This window comes from Staurois parvus, unplaced genomic scaffold (genome assembly GCF_062004578.1).
Source record: "Staurois parvus isolate SC_StPar_1 unplaced genomic scaffold, SC_StPar_1.0 ptg000746l, whole genome shotgun sequence".
Taxonomy (NCBI): Eukaryota; Metazoa; Chordata; class Amphibia; order Anura; family Ranidae; genus Staurois; species Staurois parvus.
In genome coordinates this window covers 4,852,707-4,876,854 of record NW_028318542.1, presented here as the reverse complement: position 1 = coordinate 4,876,854, position 24,148 = coordinate 4,852,707, and the positions used below count along the sequence as shown (strand labels likewise).

The 24,148-nt window shown below is 40.7% G+C and overlaps 1 protein-coding gene across 1 annotated transcript in view; it reads left to right on the top strand.

The window, feature by feature from the left end:
* The first annotated feature begins 4,970 nt into the window (after positions 1 to 4,970).
* The window catches only part of LOC149445141 (cytochrome P450 2F3-like), a 32,580-nt gene continuing 13,402 nt past the window's right edge, over positions 4,971 to 24,148 (top strand). The window contains exons 1-5 of the mRNA XM_089654197.1: positions 4,971 to 5,153; positions 9,266 to 9,428; positions 14,230 to 14,379; positions 19,570 to 19,730; positions 20,664 to 20,840. Coding sequence (XP_089510323.1) covers positions 4,977 to 5,153; positions 9,266 to 9,428; positions 14,230 to 14,379; positions 19,570 to 19,730; positions 20,664 to 20,840 — 828 coding nt within the window. The 5' untranslated portion in view covers positions 4,971 to 4,976. The remainder of the gene's footprint in view (positions 5,154 to 9,265; positions 9,429 to 14,229; positions 14,380 to 19,569; positions 19,731 to 20,663; positions 20,841 to 24,148) is intronic.

The window sequence follows — 24,148 nt, the reverse complement described above, 5'->3', positions numbered from 1 at the left end:
CAAGCTGTAATAGACCTCTCCCTCAACAGTAGATCCCCCCATCAACAATTGACCCGCCAACAAAATAAGAACACCTTATGCAGGCCATAGATGGGTCGAAAATTGGCCGATTTTTCGGGCAAAAATAAAATCGGCCGATTTTCGGATCGTTAGTGGGTTAATAGGTCGGCCATTTTTCATATTTTGGCAGATTTTTTTTATTGGTAAAGTTTGAAAAAGATCGGCCGATTTTTGCGGCAATGATGGGCAAATCGACCAATCTTTTTACCAATAAAAAATCTGCGCATGAGCCGTGACCTCCAAGAGGAAGACAAAAAGAATAGGAAAAAGAAGAGGATGAAGAAGAAGCGGATGGAGAAGAAGAAGAGGATGAAGAAGAGGAAGAGGAAGAAGAAGAGGAGGAAGAGGAAGGAGAAGAAGAAGAGGAAGAAGAAGAAGAGGAAGAAGAAGAGGAAGAAGAAGAAGAGGACGAAGAGGAAGAAGAAGAAGAAGAGGATGAAGAAGAAGAGGATGAAGAAGAAGAAGAAGAGGAAGAAGAAGAAGATGAAGAAGAAGAGGAAGAAGAAGAGGATGAAGAAGAAGATGAAGAAGAAGAGGATGAAGAAGAAGAAGAAGAAGAAGAGGAAGAAGAAGAGGAAGACGAAGAAGAGGATGAAGAGGAAGAAGAAGAAGAAGAGGATGAAGAAGAAGAGGATGAAGAAGAAGAAGAGGAAGAAGAAGAAGATGAAGAAGAAGAGGAAGAAGAAGAGGATGAAGAAGAAGATGAAGAAGAAGAGGATGAAGAAGAAGATGAAGAAGAAGAGGAAGAAGAAGAGGAGGATGAAGAAGAAGAAGAAGAAGAGGAAGAGGATGAAGAAGAAGAAGAGGAAGAAGAAGAAGAAGAGGATGAAGAAGAGGATGAAGAAGAAGAAGAAGAAGAAGAGGATGAAGAAGAAGAAGAAGAGGATGAAGAAGAAGAATTCCAGTCTGGCAAAAAGTGTCCCTGCAGAGAGCTCCTCTGTTTCTTTGACAGTTCTTTGACATTTATAGCGGCTGCAACAATGTATCTATTTGTTTCTGATAAAACCATCTGTATCTGAAATGGATACAAATAGATACAATGTTGCAGCCGCTATAAATGTCAAAGAACTGTCAAAGAAATAGCGGAGCTCTCTGCAGAGACACTTTTTGCCGGCTGTAGACGGGATGAAAATCGGCCGATTTTTTTTACCGTTCCTGGTAACGTCGGCCGATTGAACGACCGATTTTTCTTTTTTTTAAAGAAAAATTGGCCAGTTTTCTCCCCATCTATGGCCTGCATAAGTAACAAAAGACCCCCAGCAACAACAATAGACCTCCTCAGCAGCAAGAGACACCTCCACAGAAATAGATCCCCTCCAGCAACAAAAGATCCCCCTGCAGCCTGTATCAGTAGAGCCTGTCGCACACTCCTTTACCCATTGCCATTACATACATGCGGTGCTGGAGGTGCCAGAACTGTTACCCCTCATTCCCGCCCTGTATATTTGTATAGGAAAACATAATCCTACGAGTATAACTAGTTAAGTGACTCCCGTAGATCATTATCTTTGCAAATCCTATTGACCAAATTTAAATTGCAAAAAAAAAAATAGGATGGTGTAGCTTTCTTTTTATTTAAGGACTGAGCCTGGGTTCACACATGTGCGGTTCGGTATATCGCATGTGATTCGCACAAGAACCGCATCGCATTCCTGTGCCAATCACATGCTATTTGTGTGCAATGCGATCGGAACCATACATTTTGCATGGCTCTAATTGCATTTCACCCGCATCGAAAATGTGCAGGACCCTTTTTTGGGTCCACATTAGAATCAGTTTGCATGGGTATTCACACCTATGCGATGCAATACTGAACGGGGCGCGATTCTGATGCACAGAAAATGCTGCGAAATCCGCACCGCATCAGTGTGAACCCGGGCTGAGAGTGTTTTGTAAAATATTACCTGGTCCCATCTGTGCAGGGGACACTTATAGACTTCCATGGGACGTCTCTCCCTAACAACTCCAGGCTTAGAAAACAATCCTACAAAGGTCTAAGGGGATCTACTATTCAGTAGCAGCCATTGCATGTCCATGAAGCATGGAAATACTGAGGTTGATTTACTAAAGGCAAACAGGCTGTTCAGCTAAAAATGGAAATTGCACTTTGTAAGGGAATTTCCCCCAGAGCTTAATGAATAAGGTGAAGATCTTATCTAGTCCCATGCAAGCAAAAATAGTTCTTAGGTCTTAGTTACCTGATGGGACCTGAACCCGAAAACAAAACACAGCACTAAACCCTAATGTTAACCCTAAGGGCGTCCATGTACACGGGGCGTTTGGAAAACTCTTCTGAACGATGGAAACTGACTGCTGGAAAACATAGGCTAAAAATACATCAGTTTAGTCGCGTTTGCATACCGCGTTTATGTGCGTTTGTGTTTAGAAGCGTTTTTAAAAGATAACCTCAGAAGACCTTCCCAAATGCACTGAAAAAATGTAAAAAATTTACTAATTTAGACATTTTGAGAGAAATAGAGAGAGCAGAAGCAGAGAGAGCAGTATGTGTTGAGATGACCTGTCTTTTCTGGTTGTATTCACTATGGATCCCATCATGACCATAATGCGGCACGTTCTACCATTGTTTCCTTCAAGCGAAACCTGGAACTGACTGCGCTGATGTACCGGGTCCATTTGAATACATGGAAAACGCTTTGCATGCATTTCTGATGATGAAAAAAGGCTCTGGACAGCATCTGGACATGGAACAGTTAAAAAATGCTTCTAAACGCAAATGCTTATAAACGCAGTTAACCTCGTTTACAAGCGTTTACAAGCATTTGGCGTTTGAAACACCGGTAAAATCTACTCCTGAATGCAAGTTTGGTGCATTGAAAAAAACTACTGTAAACTCAACTGCCTGTAAACGACTGTAAACGACTTAGTGTACATGGACACATAGGAAAACATTAGGGAGAGTTCAGGGGCTGCTGAAAAAAACGCAGAAAAACTCCTGAACATCACTAATGTCCTAACCCCTAATCCTAACACTCTCGCAGATCCATACATTTCTTGTCAGGTTCTGATAGTATCGGTCCATCCTGTCATAGATTGTTCCTGCATGTTTTCTCTCCATCACTAACATCAAGGCTGCAGTCACACCTGTGCATTTCCTAAACGCATGACAAAACACACAACATTTGTGATTTGATGCACGTTTTGGAAACACACTGAAAATGTGGGGCGCAATTGCAGTGCCATTCAATGTTAACGGCACTTCAAGCATGAGTAGCATTCTGACACACGTTTCCCACATGATAAAACATGCTAAAAACGCACCAAAAGGCCCACTAAAAAAAACGCCAGACCAAAAAAGGTTTTGATGCCACTTTGGGGCATTTTTCACCCATTCAAGTGAATAGGCAGCCATTGGGCAGCCAAATCAAATGAACTGGCAGTCCTAGGCATGATGCACATTATCGCATAAAAAAATGCGCAAAAAAAGCTATGCTCAGGTGTGCTTGGGATAAAAGATCAGAGACTCGTGGCAAATGTCCAGAATAAAGAATAATGTTCATAACCAGCAGACAATATAAAACAGTTTAATGGAGCAATAAAAGCAAGAATCACCATAAGGATGTATCTATGAATGGATGTCATACAAGGATCAGTACAAACCATAGACTGAAGGAATGATGGGAGCAGGGGCGGACTGACCATTTAGAAACTCGGGCACTGCCCGAGGGCCCGGGGTCAGTAGGGGGCCCCATGAGATGCCCCTGGTACCTTTTTCATAGGCTTTTTTGATTTTGGGCAAGAACACAGGGGCCCCATAATCCCCTATTGCCCGGGGGCCCCATGAGTTGTCAGTCCGCCCCTGGATGGGAGCGACTTACTGTGTTGTAGGCATGGCAATGGAGAACCTGGATGGTGAGCTCAATGGGTGGAAGGCGAATGGGGCCTAACTGCAGCCAGCCCTCAGTTTCGAAAACAACCAAAATTTTTTAACCCTACACTTTTCACGATCTCTTCTACAAAAGCCAGTCCTACAGAAAATCTAATAAAGGCAACATCAGCAGATGATGGAATGGAAAGCAAAATGTATAGGAAAATCTGTTTTAGCATCTGCGGTAGCCATTCTCAACTAGGGTTCCTCCAAAGGCTGCTAGGAGTTCCTTGAGTTGTGGCTGCTTTTTCCTTCCATTTGAAGTGATTGCAAAGATCCAGGGCCAATGCCACTTGGCAAAGCTGACATCATAACACCATAACGCCTGACATTTTAGCTGTCTGTAAGGGTGGCATTCAGACCACCAATGTAGAGGGACATTATTCCTACTGACCACCGATGTAAGGGACATTTTTCTCATTAATCCCCCAATGAACTTGTTTTATTAAGGGTTCTTTGAGACCCAAAAAAATATTTTAGGGGTTTCTCTGAGTTTAAAATGGTGAGATTATAGATTGTAGCTGGCACATAATAGAGAAAAAGAGGATAACCATTGGACCTTTTTCTTTTTGAGATCTATCACAGATACAGTTGGAGGCCCCTTTCAACAGGGTGGATCCATCAGCATGATCCTCCTGCTCAACGGAGGATCTCTACGCTGATCCCCGCTGAGCAGGAGGATGACAGGTTTCTGTCCGCTCTGCTGCTGCACAGACACTGCCCACTGATTTCCACCCGATTGCCATCCTATCTGATCCACTGTACGGATGGGGAACGCATTCTCATCCATCTGTTTTTGGTGTACAGGATTGGATTGGATGCCGTCGGGTGTCAGCAGACAATAGTCCACTGACACCCGCCGGTCCACTGAAGTCTATGGATGGACCGATCAGGCTGAAAAACGGACAGGCAGACCCCATTGGTCCAGTCGTGCAAAAGGGCCCTAACACATTCAGTCATTTGTTTTCTAATGATTTTTATACATCATTAACTTCTTTCTGATTTGTCTTTCTTTGTGGCAGGTAGCAGTATGGACTGGTGTGCCATGTATCTCCTTATCATCATCTTCTTTGTGTCCTGTATAATTCTGAGCTTCATGAGTATTATAAAGGAGAAAGCAACACTACCCCCTGGACCGATGCCCTTACCCTTCATTGGGAACCTCCTGCAGGTTGACACAAAAGACATTGGCAGGTCACTTATGAAGGTGAGCAAGTCTGAATAGTTAAAGAGGTAGCACCCATTCTGGTTAAGTATGGTGCCACATTTTATAGGTATATTCAAAAGGGAAATAGCAAAAAATGGAGGACTTTAGCAGCACCAAAGAAACATGGAAAATAAAACCAAAATATTTAATATAATTGATTAAAATGCAAGAAAACATCGTGCTTATAATAGCACAATATAAAATTGGTCCAAAATTCAAAAGTTTGAAACCACAATGAGATACAGTAACACAGTCATGCATATAAAAGTTGACGCGTTTCAATTCTTTGGTACAAATTTTCATCAGGGGGATGTGTATCGAAGTGGTGCTTTAGAACCAATGATTACGTAGTAAACATATTTCTCTTGGAGGGGAAGAGCAACCAAACCTTTAGAACCAGTCGGGCACGAAACCACTGAAGAACAAAAGATGCCATAAGAGTTTCCCACTAATAATTTAACAGGAAAAGACTAATGAGACTTCCATATCCAGATGGATGGAAACCAGGAACACTTGGTAGTAAGACCATCAAGCAACCAATGGAAAGGCTGAACATACTGGAAAGTTTGAGGACTATGAAACAACAGGAAGAGGCATACCAGCCATATCTCCATCAACAAACAAATAAATGAGACAACCAAATGGGCATGCTGCTCAAACATTCCCCGGAAATGACAATCTTTCATTGTGTATTTATATGCATTGTGTTTTCTTGCAGTTTAATTAATTATAATACATATTTTGGTTTTAATTTTCTGTTTATTTGGTGCCTCCATTTTTTTCTCTTTCTCTTTTGAAGAAGTCTGAATAGATCTCAGCCCTATACTTGGTAGTTTGGTCATAAGATCTTTTTTATTTTTGAGTGAGGGGAGTTTTTGTTAACCACTTCAAGTCCGGACACTTTCACCCCCTTCTTGTCCAGGCCAATTTTCAGCTTTCAGCGCTATCACACATGGAATGACAATTGCGCGGTCATGCAACACTGTACCCATATGCATTTTTTGGCATTTTTAGAGAGATAGAGCTTTCTTTTGGTGGTATTTATTCACCACTGGGATTTTTATTTATTTGCTATATAAATAAAAAAGTCCAAACATTTTGAAAAAAAGTATTTTTCTTTAATATATAAATAAATAAGATATATGTAAAAATATATGTTAAAATGACTTTTTATATGTTAAAACATTTGAATAATATATTTAAAAAATATATATTTAAAAAAAATAAATTTTAAATAAATTATTCAGATTTTTTTTAACATATATATTTATTGAAATATATTTTGAAATATATTGAATATGGCCAAAATTGTAACATTTCAAATATATGGCAATATATTTGGGAAGAATATTTTTAAAATATAATATAGTGCATGTATGATATGTATGGGCATTTTCTACTGGCAGGTAGTACAAAATATAACAGCCAATCAGAATGAAAGTATTATTAACCAGACTCCGGTAAACTGCAAACTGATTGGTTCCTATGGGTAACAAGTGACACAAAGGGGTTGATTTTCTAAAGGCAAATGGGCTCTGTACTTTGCAAGTGAAGTTCCTCCAAAACTTAGTAAATGAGGTAAAGCTTCATTTTTCATTTTTCAAAGAATACCCAATCACATTCAAGGAAAATAAAAAAAACAGCATTTTTGCTTGTACATGATTGGATGATGGAAGTCAACAGAGCTTCTGCTCATTTACTAAGCTTTGGAGCAAATGCACTTGCAAAGTGCACAGTCTATTTGCCTTTTATAAATCAACACCATGATATTGTTATTTACTCCTGTAGCTTATCTTTTACATAAAGTATTAATTCATGGAAAAAAAGCTTTGGTACAAACAAATATTACTCAGAATAGTGTATGAAGTGAAACATTAGACTCACAATAAAAACGGCTTGTATTTTCATCCAAAAAGAGCTTTCTATAGAGATAATTGGTTTATATATACGATATAATTACAATGCATAGTGTTATGCCGAAAAGCATTTTCCTGAGATAATTGGTTTTCCTACAGTATAATTACACTGTATTGTGTTATGCCAGGTGCACAGAGATTTAATGGATTGCATTACCTCCATATCATACCACCTACAGTCTATTCCTTTTCCAAGATTTGCCAGGTTTAGATCACCTGTTCAGCCTACACTTCAGCCAGATGTGAAATTGAAGTTCTGAAAGTAAAGAGCAGAACCCAGCCTACCTTTCCAGGGTGTTTATTTCACCCAGACATATAGGGGTTTATTTATAAAGCTGGAGAGTCCAAAATCAGACTCCCTTCTGCATAGAAACCAATCAGCTTCTAACCTCAGCTTGTTCAATGAAGCTTTGGCAATGAAACCTGGAAGCTGATTGGTTTCTATGCAGAAGTGAGTCTGATTTTGCACTCTCCAGCTTTAGTAAATAAACCCCATAGGCTCAACTCAAAAAGCTCATGTAATGTATTGGTATTGACCAAATGATCAGATAAACCGCAATGCGTAACTTGAGGTTTATTGAATACTGGAGGATAAATTGGGAATGCAAAAAGATAGCAACAGGTGTTTGCAATAAGCCAGGGCTGCTCGACCCATGGCCCTTGGAGCCCACTGATGTGGCCCATAGCCTCAAGCAAGGGAAGCTTTGGGATTTGGGATGGCAGGTCGGCGAGTGCAGATCATGATTAACGGGTTGCCAACCCACCATCCAGGGGTGTATTTACCACAAGGCATTTGCTTAGGACGGCAATTTTCAGGGGGGGCAGCACTGCCCTTTGGAAGAAGGGACACACACGGCATGGGGACCTGGTGGGTTCCAAGATATGCTGTGAGTTTCATGACGGTGTATGCACAACCTGTCTCTTGTTCCTGGGGATGTCTGGAGCTGTGAAGGTGAGTGTCTTTTGTCTCTTTCGCCATGGGGGATGGTGGCCGGTGTATGGGGGCAGTGGTAGTGGAAGGCTCGGGTGGAGGGCAGGTGTGTCCTTGGTCAATGTCAGGTTCTTTCTGCGGGGTCGCCAATTTGTGTGTTGCCTAGGGCAGCACAAAACCAAAATACACTACTGCCACCATCCCAGAGTGCATGGAGCTGATAGCAGAGGAAGCAGGTGGCCATGGAGTACAGGTGTCAAACTGGCGGCCAATCTACAAGTCCCATGAGGCATTGCAAGATTGACAGTTACAAGCATGACTCTCAAAGGTAAAAGCATGATGGGACTTGTAGTTTCACAACAACTGGAGGGCCGCCAGTTTGACATCCCTGCCATGGAGGGAGCAGGAGCCGCATAGGCTGATGCTTCCTCTGTGTTGCCAGCTCCGGTCCCAGGCAGAGGAGTACTACATGCATTTCCCCTGGGACCTTTCTAGCAGCCTGGACAGCAATGCCAGCAGAAACTTAAAGAGGAAAATAAAGTTAGTGTAGTAAACACATATACTGCGCTTTTGCAATGGGCATATTAGCACTTATTAAAAAAGGGTTATTAGGCTGCTTTCACACTGATCCACAAGTGCAGTGCACATGCGGCTTTCCTGCTGGTTAGCCATAGACTTCTAATATATTCTGCAGGTATAGTGTGCTTTCAGAAAGTGCACCACACCCACAAGATGTAATAGAAGTCTATGGCTCAGTGCAGCTAATCTGTAGGTAAGCCGCAGGTGCACTGCGCCGCATCCATGGTGCAGGTAAACCAAAGTGCTCCTTTACAATTGCAGTTTGGGGGGGACAGTAAAACCCCATAGTTCATTGTGGCCCACAACCTGTGCTGATCTTACTTGGAACCTGCTACTTGTTGACTGCAGGTAGTACATGTGAACTATCCATATCCAATATTTCATATTTATTCATAGCTGTAAAAAGTTTATTCTTTTAGTCCTGAGTAAAAAAGAAATCAGAAGATAGATAGATAGATAGATAGATAGATAGATAGATAAATAGATACATACATACATACATACATACATATGAATAGATAGAATAATAAGTTGGAGTGATGTCCATAGTAACTGGTAACACTGATCTAGAAGCTACATTAGCAGTTTTGGGTAGAATATGTGAAAATTCATGGAGGGGGTAATAGGTTGTCAAGACCTGATTTTGACAATAATTTAGGTAAAGTCTCCTTTAACTTTTTCCACAGCTAAAAGACAAGTATGGACCAGTCTACACTCTGTACCTGGGCCCTAGACCTGGAATTGTCCTATGTGGATACAATGCTGTGAAGGAGGCCTTGATTGACCAAAATGAAGCATTTGGAGATAGAGGAGACTATCCTGTATTCTTGAACTTTATTGGTGAACATGGTAAGATAAAATTGCATTTTGTGGCTTGAATCACCTTCTGATATTGATTCCAGTGTGATCATTTTGATATGATCTGTAGGCAGCCATGCAACCTTTTTTGTAATAGTCCCAGCAAGGATAATTGGACTTTGGTCTAGTGCAGGGGTCTCTAAATGTTTTAAGGAAAGGGCCAGTTTATTATCCTTCAGACTTAGGGGTGGCAGACTGAGCCCAGTGAGAATAAACATGATCTTTGATATTAGGGGGAGAATTAGTTGGTGCCAGTGGGAGGAATAGAGCCCCATTTCTTATGTCAGTGGAAGGAATTATGCAACATCATTGGTATTAGTGGAAGGAATAGTGCCCTATTGTTCATGTCAGAGGCAGGAATTATGCCTCAAGGGCTGGATAAAGGCAAGCAAAGGGCCACATCCAGCCTCAGGGCCACAGTTTGGAGACCACTGATCTAGTAGGTGGACTCCTCACAGCATGCTTATCACTGCTAAGTAAATAACAAGAATAATCACAAAAGAATCTGCTAACGCACCCCACTGGCTTCTCATATCTTTTGTGGATTACAGTCATAAAGTATCCCCATTGGAGACCCCATCTCTGACCTTAATCCTTAGAGTGAGAGACATCTTATTCCTGCTGCTGCAGTCTCCATAACATAACATTAATAAAACAGCTGGCAAAGTAAGACCTTCTATAATACTCTTCTTATTGGCAGATTCAAAGCTGCTGTGGGATCCCCCCAAGGGACCTCTAGTTAAAACTTAACTATCAATTTTAATTGGACCAGACTTATCATAAGGCACCATAGCCATGTGCCTACAAACACCACTAATGAAGCCTACTTCCCACAACCAACTGATTGATTACACATTTACGTGCTCTCTATTACAAGGGTACATGTAATCTAAGCAAGATACACAGCAGTCAAGGGGCTGCTAAAATGGTACAGGGTTAGGAGAGCTCATCTTGTTTAATGTATTTTAATGCCATAAAATGTATTGTATGTAATATAATATTCACTGTCCATGGTGCTGATCCAGAAAAATGTATCATAGTGTAATTGTTTCAACCACAGTATTTTTTTAAAGGGAAACAATAATAGCTCAGGGTCAATAAGTTTAGATTTTACTGATTAAGTCACTAATTAACTAAGTATTAAGTACAGCATGGGTCCTTGGCACTGGTGTTGAGAGTTTAAAAGCAGACAGCAGTAGCTGTTTGTTTTCAGACTATCACTCTCTAATTGGAAATCTGGTAGCATATCGGTTATGTTAATACAGTGTTAAAAAAACCACTAATCTATGTTTACTGATGAGGAAATGACAATATTAGGTGTTTATATGCTACTCTTTTTGGAAAAATATTAGAATAAGATTTTCCTCATCCTTTAAATGTCTTGTTGTACAGTACATAGAGATAGTTAGTCTACACCTATTCTGTGGCAACATCAGATTCTGGGTCATGGTCATGTTGATAGGATGTTCCAAAAATTCATGTGTCTTAGGTTAAGTTCACACTAACTTTGGAAGCAGGCGTTTTGCAGCTGTTTGAAGGGTATTTTTAACTCTCCTCAAACGCCTATGAAAATTATACAGATAGCAGCACACAGTGTTGTTCACACTGAAGGGCTAGGGTCGCATTGTGGCAAAAATTGATGCCTCATGTCGAGTCAGGAGGATTTGAAGCCTTTCAACGATTCCCATTCAAGTCTATGGTGACGCTCCTCAAACGCCTAGCAGAGTGGGATGTTTGCAAGGCATTTGCGGGATGTTTGCGAGGCATTTTTGGGATGTTTGCGAGGCGTTAATACCATTAACTTCATTATATGCTTTTTTGGTGCGGTTTTAACGCTTGCAAAACGCCTATGAAATGCCTCAAAAATGTGCATAGGGCATTTGTGGAGCGTTTGAGGAGCATTAAAAACTCTCCCCAAACGCCTGTCTAACGCCTGTCAAACGCTATAGGGGCGTTTGGAAAGAAGTCAAGTGTGAACAAGCCCTTAGAATTGTTTTATGTGTTGCTTGCGCAAATTCTTAGGTGAATAAGTTAGTATGTAAAATGTTTATATTTGAGAGGTTGTATATGACAAATGTCCAGGAATGAAGCTTATGCACTCAATCACACTTGCAACAGCCCTCGCTGGCTCTGTGAAAAACCATACATGGTGGATCACGTTTCAGGGGGTGGTTGACGTGATTGGAAGGGGATTTGTCACCTCTTCACCTCCTGTTTTTAACTCTGGAACCCTGTTGAACCCTGCTAAGCGTTCTCTGGTTCAACAAGGTGGAGAGCGTGACATCACTGCCCTTACTTTCCACCTCGTCCAAGGAGAGAGCACTTTGCATTCATTGAGAAAATGTAAAGGTTTCTCTGAATGGCACTAAAGCCTAGTGGCCGATCTCCTGTGTTCAGAAGGCAGCAAGGCAGATGTTCATCATGGGACCTGGAAGATAGTGGCTATCACTGGAATGGTGGAGTCTAGTTCAGTGATTTCCAGCTTCTAGAGCAGTGGTTCTCAACCTCCCTAATGCCGCGACCCTTTAATACAGTTCCTCATGTTGTGGTGACCCCCAACCATAAAATTATTTTCGTTGCTACTTCATAACTGTAATTTTGCAGTGAGAGGAGTAGTGCCACATCATTGGTGTCAGTGGGAGGAATAGTGCCACATCACTGATGTCAGTGGGAGGAATAGTGCTCCATCATTGGAATCAGTGGGAGGAATAGTGCCACATTGTTGGTGTCAGTGGGAGGAATAGTGCCCCATCATTGGTGTCAGTGTGGGAGGAATAGTGCCCCATCATTGGTGTCAGTGGGGGGGGGAATAGTGCCCCATCATTGATACTAGTGTCAGGGGGAATTGTGCCCCATCATTGGTGTCAGTGGGGAGGAATAGTGCCCCATCGTTGGTGTCAGTGGGGGGAGGAATAGTTCCCCATCGTTGGTGTCAGTGGGGGGGGGGGGAAATAGTGCCCCATCATTGGTGTCAGTGGGAGGAATAGTGCCCCATCATTGGTATTAGTGACACCAATGATGGGGCACTATTCCTTCCACTGACACCAATGATACTTACCTTGCTGACTCCTGCTCCAGCCTGGGCTCGCTCCCTCCCTCTCCCATCTACAGCCAGCATACCTGGCTGCAGCAGCACCATCTGCACGCTACAGACACTTACCTGTCAGCTGTCTTCCTCCTCCGGCCGCTCCCTTGCTCGATCTTCTTTGATCTTCACGCTGCTGCTCGGCTCCTCCTCCTCGCCGGTGATTGGCCGCCTGTGTGCCTCTCCTGAGCTACAGTTCCGGCGGCCAATCACTGGCGAGGAGGCGGAGCTGTTGCGTGATCCCGGGGATGTGGCCAGATGACAGGGGTGGCATGTCATCCCGCGCACACATCGTGTCCAGGGAAATGTGGACGTATCTGCATGTGGGCGGACCCGCCTGGAGACTGATAGAGGAGCGGTGTCTCGGTTCCTAAGACCATCGGAAATATGTGTTTTCCGATGGTCTTAGGAGACCCCTGTGAAAGGGTTGTTCGACCCCCAAAGGGGTCACGACCCACAGGTTGAGAACCGCTGTTCTAGAGGAATCCCACAGGTATGTTATATACATTATTACATTGGTCCAAGCTGTAAAAAATGCCATTCCTGGAATTCTTTTTTATCAGTTATTGTTTTACCTTATCAATGGTATATGGTGGGATAAATATATGAGTGGAGCTTACGGCACACGAGGTTCTGAGCCTACAAAATCTCACATAGTTGGGGCTTTAACCACTTGGCGACTGCCCTATAGCAGATGTACTGCTACAAGGCAGCCGCTGTGTGAAGAATCATGTATATATAAGTGATTTTGCACTTCAGCATAGGCCCGCCACTTCTGCTGTGATTTGTCACAGCAGAAGCCAATCAGCATGTATAAGCCAATGGATGACCACCAACACATGCTGATTGGTGATCAGGGGAAGAGAGACACAGGACGTGTTTACTATGTAAACAAGGCAGAGCTTTGTCATGTCAGCAGGGATGTGTTGGGTTTTGTTCCATAAGTAAAAACATCTCACAGTAGACACACCAAGCACTGTTAGGCACACATTTAACCCTTTGATCACCCTAGATGTTTAACCCCTTCCTAGCCAGTGTCATTAGTACAGTGTCAGTGCATGTTTTTAGCACTGATCAGTGCATTAGTGTCACTGGTTCCCACAAAGTGTCAGTTAGTGTCAGAATGTCCACCGCAATATCGCAGTCCCGTTATAAGTCACTGATTTTTGCCATTACTAGTATAAAAATAAATAAAAATTCCTGTATATATATATCATAGTTTGTAGATGCCAAAACTTTTGCTCAAACCAATCAATATAAGCCCTTTGGGATTTTTTTTTTGCCACAAATATGTAGCAGAATACATGTTGGCCTAAATTTATGGAGAAATTTGTTGTTTTTAATTTATTTTATTTGATATGTTTTATAGCAGAAAGTTAGAAAATGTGTTTTTTTTTTCAAAATGTTTGGTCGTTTTTTGTTAATAGCACAAGAAAATAATAAAACCCAGAGGTGATCAAATACCACCAAAAGAAATCTCTATTTGAGGGAAAAAAATTACATAAAGTTCATTTATGTACAGCATTGTAATGGTCAGTTAAAGTATTGCAGTGCTGTATCGCAGAAAATGGCCTGGTCATGAAGGGGGGTAAATCTTCCAGAGGTCAAGTGGTTAAGCTGGATTTTCATTTCTGTGAGCTCTTTCATAACAAGATGTGGCTCCCACAAACATTAGTGATTATATTCCTGCTTTTTTGACTCTAACAGACCTTTGCTTTCACAATGGGGAAAGATGGAAGTCACTTCGGCGCTTTGCTCTGCTCACACTGAAGAACTTTGGAATGGGGAAGAAGAGTGTGGAGGAGCGGATACAAGAGGAGGCTCAGTTCCTCATCAAGGAGTTTAAAAAGACAAAGGGTACAAGTCTTCTACAAATAAGACTTTATTTTGTATGTTTTTTAACTGCACCTTTTACTTTGTAGTATTTAATATACTGTAGAGAAGGGCACAGAATGAAATATAACTTTTTAATTAAAGATGTGTGGGAAATTATAAAAACAAACATACTATGCTTACCCACCTCTAGGGCTGCAGCATCACTGTGATTCTGCAGCTGTCCCCCACTCAAACTGAGCGACGACTGCTGTTCTTCCAGAGCTCACTGGCGCACCGGCCTGAGGATGGGGAGAAGCAGCTGGCTTGGCCTCCCAGCAGCACACAGAAGCTGAGCCAGCTGCTGATGAGGCATCTCGGTGGATCTGGACATTATTGGCTGGATCCTTCCAGAGCCTGCAGAGGCTCTGTGACGTCAGCCAGGCTTTGGCCCACCGACAGCCGATTCTGGGTCACAGAAGTGCAAATAAAAAAAGACACAGCCAGGAGATTACGTTTAAGAGAAACAGCATGGATATTAAGTCATAGGAGAGACAGCTAAGAGATTAGATCATAGGAGAAATGGATAGATTAGGTTACAGTATAGGAGAGATAGCTAGGCACTAATGTTATAGACAGACAGCTGGTAAATTAGGTTGTAGGAGAGTTAGGAGATTAGGTCATAGAAGAGACAGGAGATTAGATTATGATAGAGAAAGCTAAAAAAACTAGGTTTAGAGTTTAGGAAAGAATTAGGTTACATGAGAGAACGATAAGAGATTAGGTTATATGACATGGGTCTCCAAACTTTGCTACCCTTTATCCAGCCCTTGGGGCACTATTCCTCCCACTGAGACCAATAATGAGGCAGCACTTCTTCCATTTACACCAATGATGTTGTACTATTCTTCCCACTAGAACCAATGATGGTGTACTATTCTTCCCACTAGAACCAATGATGGTGTACTATTCTTCCCACTAGAATCAATGATGGTGTACTATTCTTCCCACTAGAACAAATGATGGTGTACTATTCTTTCCACTAGAACCAATGCTGGTGTACTATTCTTCCCACTAGAATCAATGATGGTGTACTATTCCTCCCACTATAAGCAACGACGGTGTACTATTCTTCCCACTAGAACCAATGACGGTGTACTACTTCTCCCACTATAAGCAATGACGGTGTACTATTCTTTCCACTAGAACCAATGATGGTGTACTATTCTTCCCACTAGAACCAATGACGGTGTACTATTCCTCCCACTAGAACCAATGATGGTGTACTATTCCTCCCACTATAAGCAACGACTGTGTACTATTCTTCCCACTAGAACCAATGATGGTGTACTATTCTTCCCACTAGAACCAATGATGGTGTACTATTCCTCCCACTATAAGCAACGATGGTGTACTATTCTTCCCACTAGAACTAATGACGGTGTACTATTTCTCCCACTATAAGCAACGACGGTGTACTATTCTTCCCACTAGAACCAATGATGGTGTACTATTCTTCCCACTAGAACCAATGATGGTGTACTATTCTTTCCACTAGAACCAATGCTGGTGTACTATTCCTCCCACTATAAGCAATGACGGTGTACTATTCTTCCCACTAGAACCAAAGATGGTGTACTATTCTTCCCACTAGAACCAATGATGGTGTATTATTCCTCCCACTATAAGCAGTGATGGTGTACTATTCTTCCCACTAGAATCAATGATGGTGTACTATTTCTCCCAATAGAACCAATGATGGTGTACTATTCTTCCCACTAGAACCAATGATGGTGTACTATTCCTCCAAATAGAACCAATGATGGTGTACTATTCTTCCCACTAGAAGCAATGATGGTGTACTATTCTTCCCACTAGAAGCAATGATGGTGTACTATTCTTCCCACTAGAACCAATGATGGTGTACTATTCCTCCCACTATAAGCAATGATGGTGTACTATTCTTCCCACTAGAAGCAATGATGGTGTACTATTCTTCTCACTAATACCAAAGATGGGGCTCTACTTCTCCTACTGACCATCAACCCTGAGGCCATGTATATTCTCATTGGTGCTGGGGCCAGGACATTTTCTATCCTTACTGGCCCTAATCCAGCCCTCTTAAAGTCTGAAGGACCATATACTGGCCCTTTGTTTGAAAAGTTTGGAGACACCTGTTATAGCGAAAACAGCTAGGAGATTATGTTATAGGACAGACAGGTATAACCCAAAGTGATGTTATCAGGACCAGAAAGGAAAATAGAGGAAACAATGTTACTTTTTGTAAATGTAAATCACTAATTTTCCCCAACTATTTATAAGCACACTTCACCTCTACCCTTAGAGGTGTACAAATACAAATATGCTCAGTGATAATCAATAAAATAACTTTTCTTATGTAATAATCTCAAAAATCCAAAAACTGTAATTATTCAAATAAAGTCCAATTTTAAATTAAAGTCCAATAAACAAATACGTGTAGTCCAAAAATTCAAGTGCAAAAACTCTCCGCTGCTTGCAAGACCTTGATTACCTCAAAAAAAAAAAAAAAAAAATATACATAGTGCATTATCCTTTATAAATAAAAAAATTAGCATATAAAATCAATCCGATAATATTCACCCAAGTGAAAACACGTGTATATATCAAACCACATACACATGTGATATACTGTGCAAAACCATGCATGTGAAAACACTCTACTGTGCTAAAAACTCATGACACAGTGCACACTTCTATCAGGGTAAGGAATGAATACCCTTACCAATGTTCAAAGCAATTTATGTTTTTGATCTCAATCCACAGAAAATTTGTCTGGTGATATAAATCCTTTTACAGATGTCCTCAGGGTTTGCTTTGTATGGATCCTTCCACCCTAGCAACTGAGATATGCTTCCACCATATACGCCAGCCTTTTCCTTATATTGTTTTTGTTCCATTTTCTTTCTTTTCCTTATATTGTTTTTGTTCCATTTTCTTTTTGTCTCAAGTGATTTTTTTACTGAAGCAAAGCAGAGTCTTCTGAACTTCATTGGGTTGTCAGCTGAAGTTCAGAAGACTCTGCTTTGCTTCAGTAAAAAAATCACTTGAGACAAAAAGAAAATGGAACAAAAACAATATAAGGAAAAGGCTGGCGTATATGGTGGAAGCATATCTCAGTTGCTAGGGTGGAAGGATCCATACAAAGCAAACCCTGAGGACATCTGTAAAAGGATTTATATCACCAGACAAATTTTCTGTGGATTGAGATCAAAAACATGAATTGCTTTGAACATTGGTAAGGGTATTCATTCCTTACCCTGATAGAAGTGTGCACTGTGTCATGAGTTTTTAGCACAGTAGAGTGTTTTCACATGCATGGTTTTGCACAGTATATCACATGTGTATGTGGTTTGATATATACACGTGTTTTCACTTGGGTGAATATTATCGGATTGATTTTATATGCTAATTTTTTTATTTATAAAGGATAATGCACTATGTATATTTTTTTGTTTTTTTTTTGAGGTAATCAAGGTCTTGCAAGCAGCGGAGAGTTTTTGCACTTGAATTTTTGGACTACACGTATTTGTTTATTGGACTTTAATTTAAAATTGGACTTTATTTGAATAATTACAGTTTTTGGATTTTTGAGATTATTACATAAGTAATGTTACTTTTTGGATACCCATAAAATCTCTACACAAAGGTATTACATGGTGTACTATGCAATGGTCAGTTGGGACTAAACATAAAGTTATCTCAATATATTTAAAATTTGAATGAATAAATTAAACTTTTACAGTTCTGAAGAATGAAAGTACCAGTAAGCTTAATATGCTAGCTACTTTACATATAAGAACTGCAATTACCATCCAATGAAATATACAATATGTGCAAGGTGGATTAGCGAATGTTGAAACTTTGCTTTGGTGCCTTTGTTGCCACTTCAAGTAACTGTATGTGCTTGTACACAGTAGTGGGTGAAAATACAGATACCCAGAGTCAGATATATTTCATGTGCCAGCACAGCTTCAGCATACCCCAACTGTCGGGTGCAGAAGAAGGAGGGGCATTAAAGAGAAGGCAGTACAGGGCCAAGATTGCTGAAATAATAGTTGACCTAGCCCAGATCAAATTTTGTTATCCACCACTGATGTTCTAGGTTAAAAACCTTCTAGGAATTCTAATTGCATATTTTCTTCCTGTGTTTACATTGGAGTCCTCCAAATTCTCCGGCTTTCTCCAGTAGTCTAAGACTATATTGGCTGGATTTTTTCTTTGTTTTTTGGGGGGTTTGTTATTGGATGTTTTTTTCTCAAATTACTCTAAAGACTTGTGTAAAGAATAAACAGGGGAGCCACAGAAGATAAAGTAGAGTATCAAATCCACAACAGAAATTTATATACAAAAACATGAGACACAACAAAATATTGCTCTTTTCTGTTGGTCTTCCCAGATAGCCTTCTATAGAAAGTTTAGTAGGGGCAGAAATATGCTTTCATAGTTTTAGGCTATACTGCTCTTCCATCAACCTCTTGCTGTCTATCCTTTTCTAAACATAAAGAGGGTAAAGCCAGTGCATAGGATGGCCGTGTAAATCTAACCTTGATCTATGTGTTTTTGTGACTCAGGTAGTGCATTAGATTGTATACTCCTTTTGATTAGGGACTGGTATAGTAGCATGGTTACTACATTGGATCACTTGCACCAGTCTTCTGCAGTAATTAGTGGTCTGTACATCCTTCCCAACCAAATTGTGCTCCACTGCCTTTAAAAGTCCCCTTATCAAGCCACTGTGGATACAAGTTGGGGGGGGGGTATTCATATGTACATATTTAACAAGCATATGCTTTCATTTAGAAATTGATCCAAGGGAATTGAGGCTGAATTAAAGTAAAGTGTATGTAAATCCTAACAATGAACTTCTCTTATTTGCTCCCTTTTAGTGTACTTTCCATGAGTGAGTTTGGAGGCATAGACATTCTGGGGATACATAGGTGGCAATGGAGACTGTGGGGGAGGGCACATGAATTAGGAAAATGGATGGGCTTTAAAGTGGATGAAGGCCTAAACGGTTAGGGGATATTATATAGGGCTGGATAGGGCCCATATATAGTTTGCACTTTGAGCATCTTGGTTTGCCAATAAACTGATGTGGATAGTAAACACATTCTCTTTAGGAAAAAATGAATGTGCCAGTACTGTATAAACATTGAAAGTAAATAATCATGATATGTATGACTATATTCCTAGGAGCTCCAGTGAATCCCACCAAATACTTTGCTCGAACAGTCTCCAATGTGATCTGCTCTATTATATTTGGCAGCCGGTTTGATTATGAAGACAAAAGACTATTGGCCATAATTGAGAGTATTAACAGTAACTTCCTTGTCATGAGCAGCACCTGGGGCACGGTGAGTATGAAGAGGAAACCTCAATACCAACCATTCTCAACTAAGGTTCATGCAGAGGTTGCAAGGAGTTCCTTGAGCTAAGGCTGACTGATCCCCATTTTATGGTGCCTGCATAGTCTGGGTCCAATGCTACCTGGCATACCCAGCTGCATGACATCAATAATTATTTTTGCCATCTGTAATGGGGACGTTCTGACCCCTGCTGTACAGGAAGCATCTTTCCCACTGGCCACCAATGTAAGTGGCCATTTTTCCATTGACCACCAATGTGTTGGTTTTTCCAGGTCCAATGCCATCTGGCAGAGTCAGCTGCATGACATCAATAATTATTTTTTGCTGTCTGAAAGGTGGGCATTCTGACAACTGCTGTACTGGAAGCATTCTTGCAATGTGTTGGTTTTTGCAGGGGTTCCCTGAGACCTGAAAATGATATTAAGAGTTCCTGTAGGGTAACAAAAATTTTAATAAAATTTGAATAAAATTGAGAAAGGTTACTCTCTACTAAAGTATGAGTCCTCAGGGTAAATAAAATAAAATACAGGCAATCCACGCTTTATGAACAAGATAGGTTCCATAGCTTTGTTCTTAAGTTGAATTTGTATGTAGGTTGGAACAGGTATATTTTTTAAGTGTGAATCCTGCCACAAAATTATTTTTAGGTTTTGGATAGTACAGGACAGGGTTAACTGGCCATGCAGAAGTGTGGGATTGCTGACAGGTCCACCAGACTGTAGGTGGCAGCATGCGGTGAGCAGCAAGATGGCCGCCTGGAAGTTTCCAGGACCAGCGTGACATCACGCTTCCTCCATTTTTAAGTATGAGTCGGATGTAAGTCAGATGTTTGTAACTCAGGGACTGCCTGTATGGGGTTTTTTTATTACTCTTTCATATTTCAGTTATAGTTTGGTTTATTTTTATGTTTTGACAATACAGCTATACAACATGTATCCAGACCTCATGGAATATGTGCCAGGTCCACACAAGAAAATCGGAAAGTATTTTAATATGATCTATGAGATTTCAGCCGAAAGCATCAAACACCACAATGAAACTCTAGACCCTGAAAATCCACGTGACTACATTGACTGCTTCCTAATGAAGATCAAAGAGGTAATAGTAATTTAAACTAAAGTCTATACTCAGGGGATCTCCTTGTTTGTGATTCCTCTGTATGGTAACCACAATAAAGGGTTGGTTGCTTAAAGGGGGGTTCCAGTGAAAATAAAAAAAATATAAAACTGTAGCTGCTGACTTTTAAGAAAACAGACACTTACCTGTCCTTCGATCCTGCGGTGGTCCCCCCACCCCCGCAGCCCATTTCACCAGCCGACCTGTGTTCTCCCAGCACAGCATCTTCAGTGTGGGCATCACTGCACATGCACGAGTAGCGCTGCACTTTTTGAATGGCCCCGTAGTCTTTTGGGACCTGTCACATGTCACAGAAAACTATGGGGAGGAAGCCTAGGCGGAAGTGGGAGTGGATACCTGTCAAAGGCACCAATCCTTAATGGGGAGCCAGGAATCAGTCCTTAAAGCAGAGCTTCCCCTTTTGAGTGGAGCTCCACTTTAACCACATTAATGCATTGCCTAATTAAAGTTGCATACCTGTAGGCTAGTGGTTCCCAACCTCATCTATGCTCCAACCCCTAGAAAATACTTGATTAAAGTTCGCATTCCCTGCAAAAGTAATACCAGATTTGAAGATGAAGAAGTCTAATTTCTACTTTTTTTTAACAACCTCATACAATACTGTGGAGGAACAAATTGAACATAAAGTGGTATTAAACTCAAAACATTGTGGACTATAGTCTCCATGTATAAAATATCCATACCTATTCTTCTTTAAAAAATAAGCTTTTAAGTGAAAATGCAACCATAAACTCTAATTTTATCAAAAAAAAATGTAAAAGGTAAAATTAATCTCATTGAATTTAAAAAAAGTGTCATGTCTTCTTTGCTCCTGCTTGTCATTCATGATTTTGTCAAAAAGTGAAATTTACTTGCTGACCACGATCTGCATGTCTGGATGTCTCTGGATCCAGATGATTCTTAATTTTTTGTCTTGATTGACAAAAGAGAACTACAGATAGAATGAGGACACGGTGTTTTTCCACCAAGTCTTGGGATTATCTCTAGTGCTGCACACCAAATCTCTGCCAAAGTCTTCTTTTCAAATTGCATTTCAAAAGTATGATTTGTCCTCAAATCCATAAATCTTCCTTCGGTTCTTCTTCATCTGACATTTTCTCCAAATGATAGAAATATGGATTTATGAGCCTTTCTTCTGATATCTTCAAGTCTCCTGCAGCAAAATATCCATCACGTCATCAGTGAAATAATATACATTCATTAATTCATGACTAAACAATATATGATGATTATGTCAGATGTTTGTTGTTATAATAATTTTAAAAGCAATACTCTGGCAGTTAGTTGATTACTTTACTTATATGTTAACCCGTATGTTAACATATACAGCGGGTAAAATACTGTAAGTACTGAACATGTCACCATTTTTCTCAGTAAATATATTTCTAAAGGTACTATTGACATAAAATTTTCACCGCATGTAGCAACCCATGCAATCTATATATACAAAGAAACCAAAACAAATAAGTTCAGAAATTAAGTTATGTGTAATAAAATGGAATGACACAGGAAAAAAGTTCCTGTATTTAAGTATTTAATACCTCGTACAGAATCCTTTGTTGGTAATGAGAGCTTCAAGATGCCTCCTGTATGGAGAAACTAGTCGCATGCATTGCTCAGGTGTAATTTTGGCCCATTTTTCCACACAGTCCTCAAATCTTGAAGGTTCTGTGGGCCTCTTCTACGAATGCTGATCTTTAGTTCTTTCCTTAGATTTTCTATTGGATTCAAGTCAGGTGATTGGCCGGGTCATTCTAGCAGCTTTATTTTCTTTCTTTGAAACCAATGGAGTTTCCTTGGCTTTGTGTTTGGGATCATTGTCTTGCTGAAATGTCCACCTTAATTTCATCTTCATCATCCTGGTAGATGGCAGCATATTTTTATGAAGAATGTCTTGGTACATTTTTCCATTCATCCTTCCTTCAATGACATGAAGTTTGCCAGTACCGTCTGCTGAAAAACAGCCCCACACCATGATGTGCCCACCTCCATGCTTCACTATTGGTATGGTGGTTTTGGGGTGATGTGCAGTGCCATTTGATATCCAAACATGGTGTGCATTATGACATCCAAAGAATTCAATTTTGGTCTCATCTGACCAGACTATATTCTCCCAGTGTTTCACAGGCTTGTCTAAATGTTATTCAACAAATTTTAAACGAGCTTCAACATGCTTTTTCTTTAGCAATGGAGTCTCTTATGGTGAACATGCATACAGGCCATGGTGTTTGAGTGCATTACTTATTGGTTTCTTTGAAACAATGCTAATTCCAGGTCTTTCTGGAGCTCTCCAGAAGTGGTCCTTGGCTCTTGGACAACTCTTCTGATAATTATTTTCACTCCTCCATCAGAAATCTTGCGGGGAGCACCTGGTCATGGCTGGTTTATGGTGAAATGATGTTCTTTCCTCTTCCAGATTACGGCACACTTTCCTGCATTAAAAATGGCTGTGTGTATAAGTGGATGCTGCAGCGACCGTCAGCTGGAACCGAACAGGATCAGCAAGGGAGAATGTCACAAGCACACTGAGGATCACCAATATGGGTGTAAAAGTTTTAGTGAACGATCACATAGTTACAGCAAGGCAACTTTTCCAAATCTCGCAGGACCCCTTCATCAGGCATGTGTCCTGCGAGAGTCCGAAATGTTGCCTTGCTGTAACTATGTGATCGTTCATTAAAAATTTTGGACCCATATTGGTGAACCTTGGTAATGAGACACCTTTTTATAGGCCATCATTCGAGACTGAACCAGCCAACATTTGCACTGACCAGGGGCAGGATTGATTTATAATTACCGATAGATTTCAGCTGGTGTCTATGCCTTTTTGCACCTCCCTTCCTTCATATGTTCAGTACTTTTTCCCTGTGTCATTCCATTTTATTACACATAACTTTATTTCTGAACTTACTTGTTTTGGTTTCTTTGTATGTATGGATTGCATGGGTGCTACCAACATGTGGTGAACATTTCATGTTAATAGCACCTTTAGAGATATATTGACTGAGAAAAATGATGATGTGTTCAATACTTATTTTACCCGCTGTGTATGCTAACTTTATGTTGCTCTCTCCTTTTGATTAAATAAACAAGTCTACTATCTACGCAACACAACCACGTACCACCACTGCTCAAGGCACACAAGTAATGCCTCATGATTCATCTCTATGGAACACAAGCCACCCCTTGAAATTCCATCTCACACCCCTGGGGGTACAGGCACCCTAGGTTGGGAACCCCCATTGTAGCCCCTAAACCCTTAAAAACGA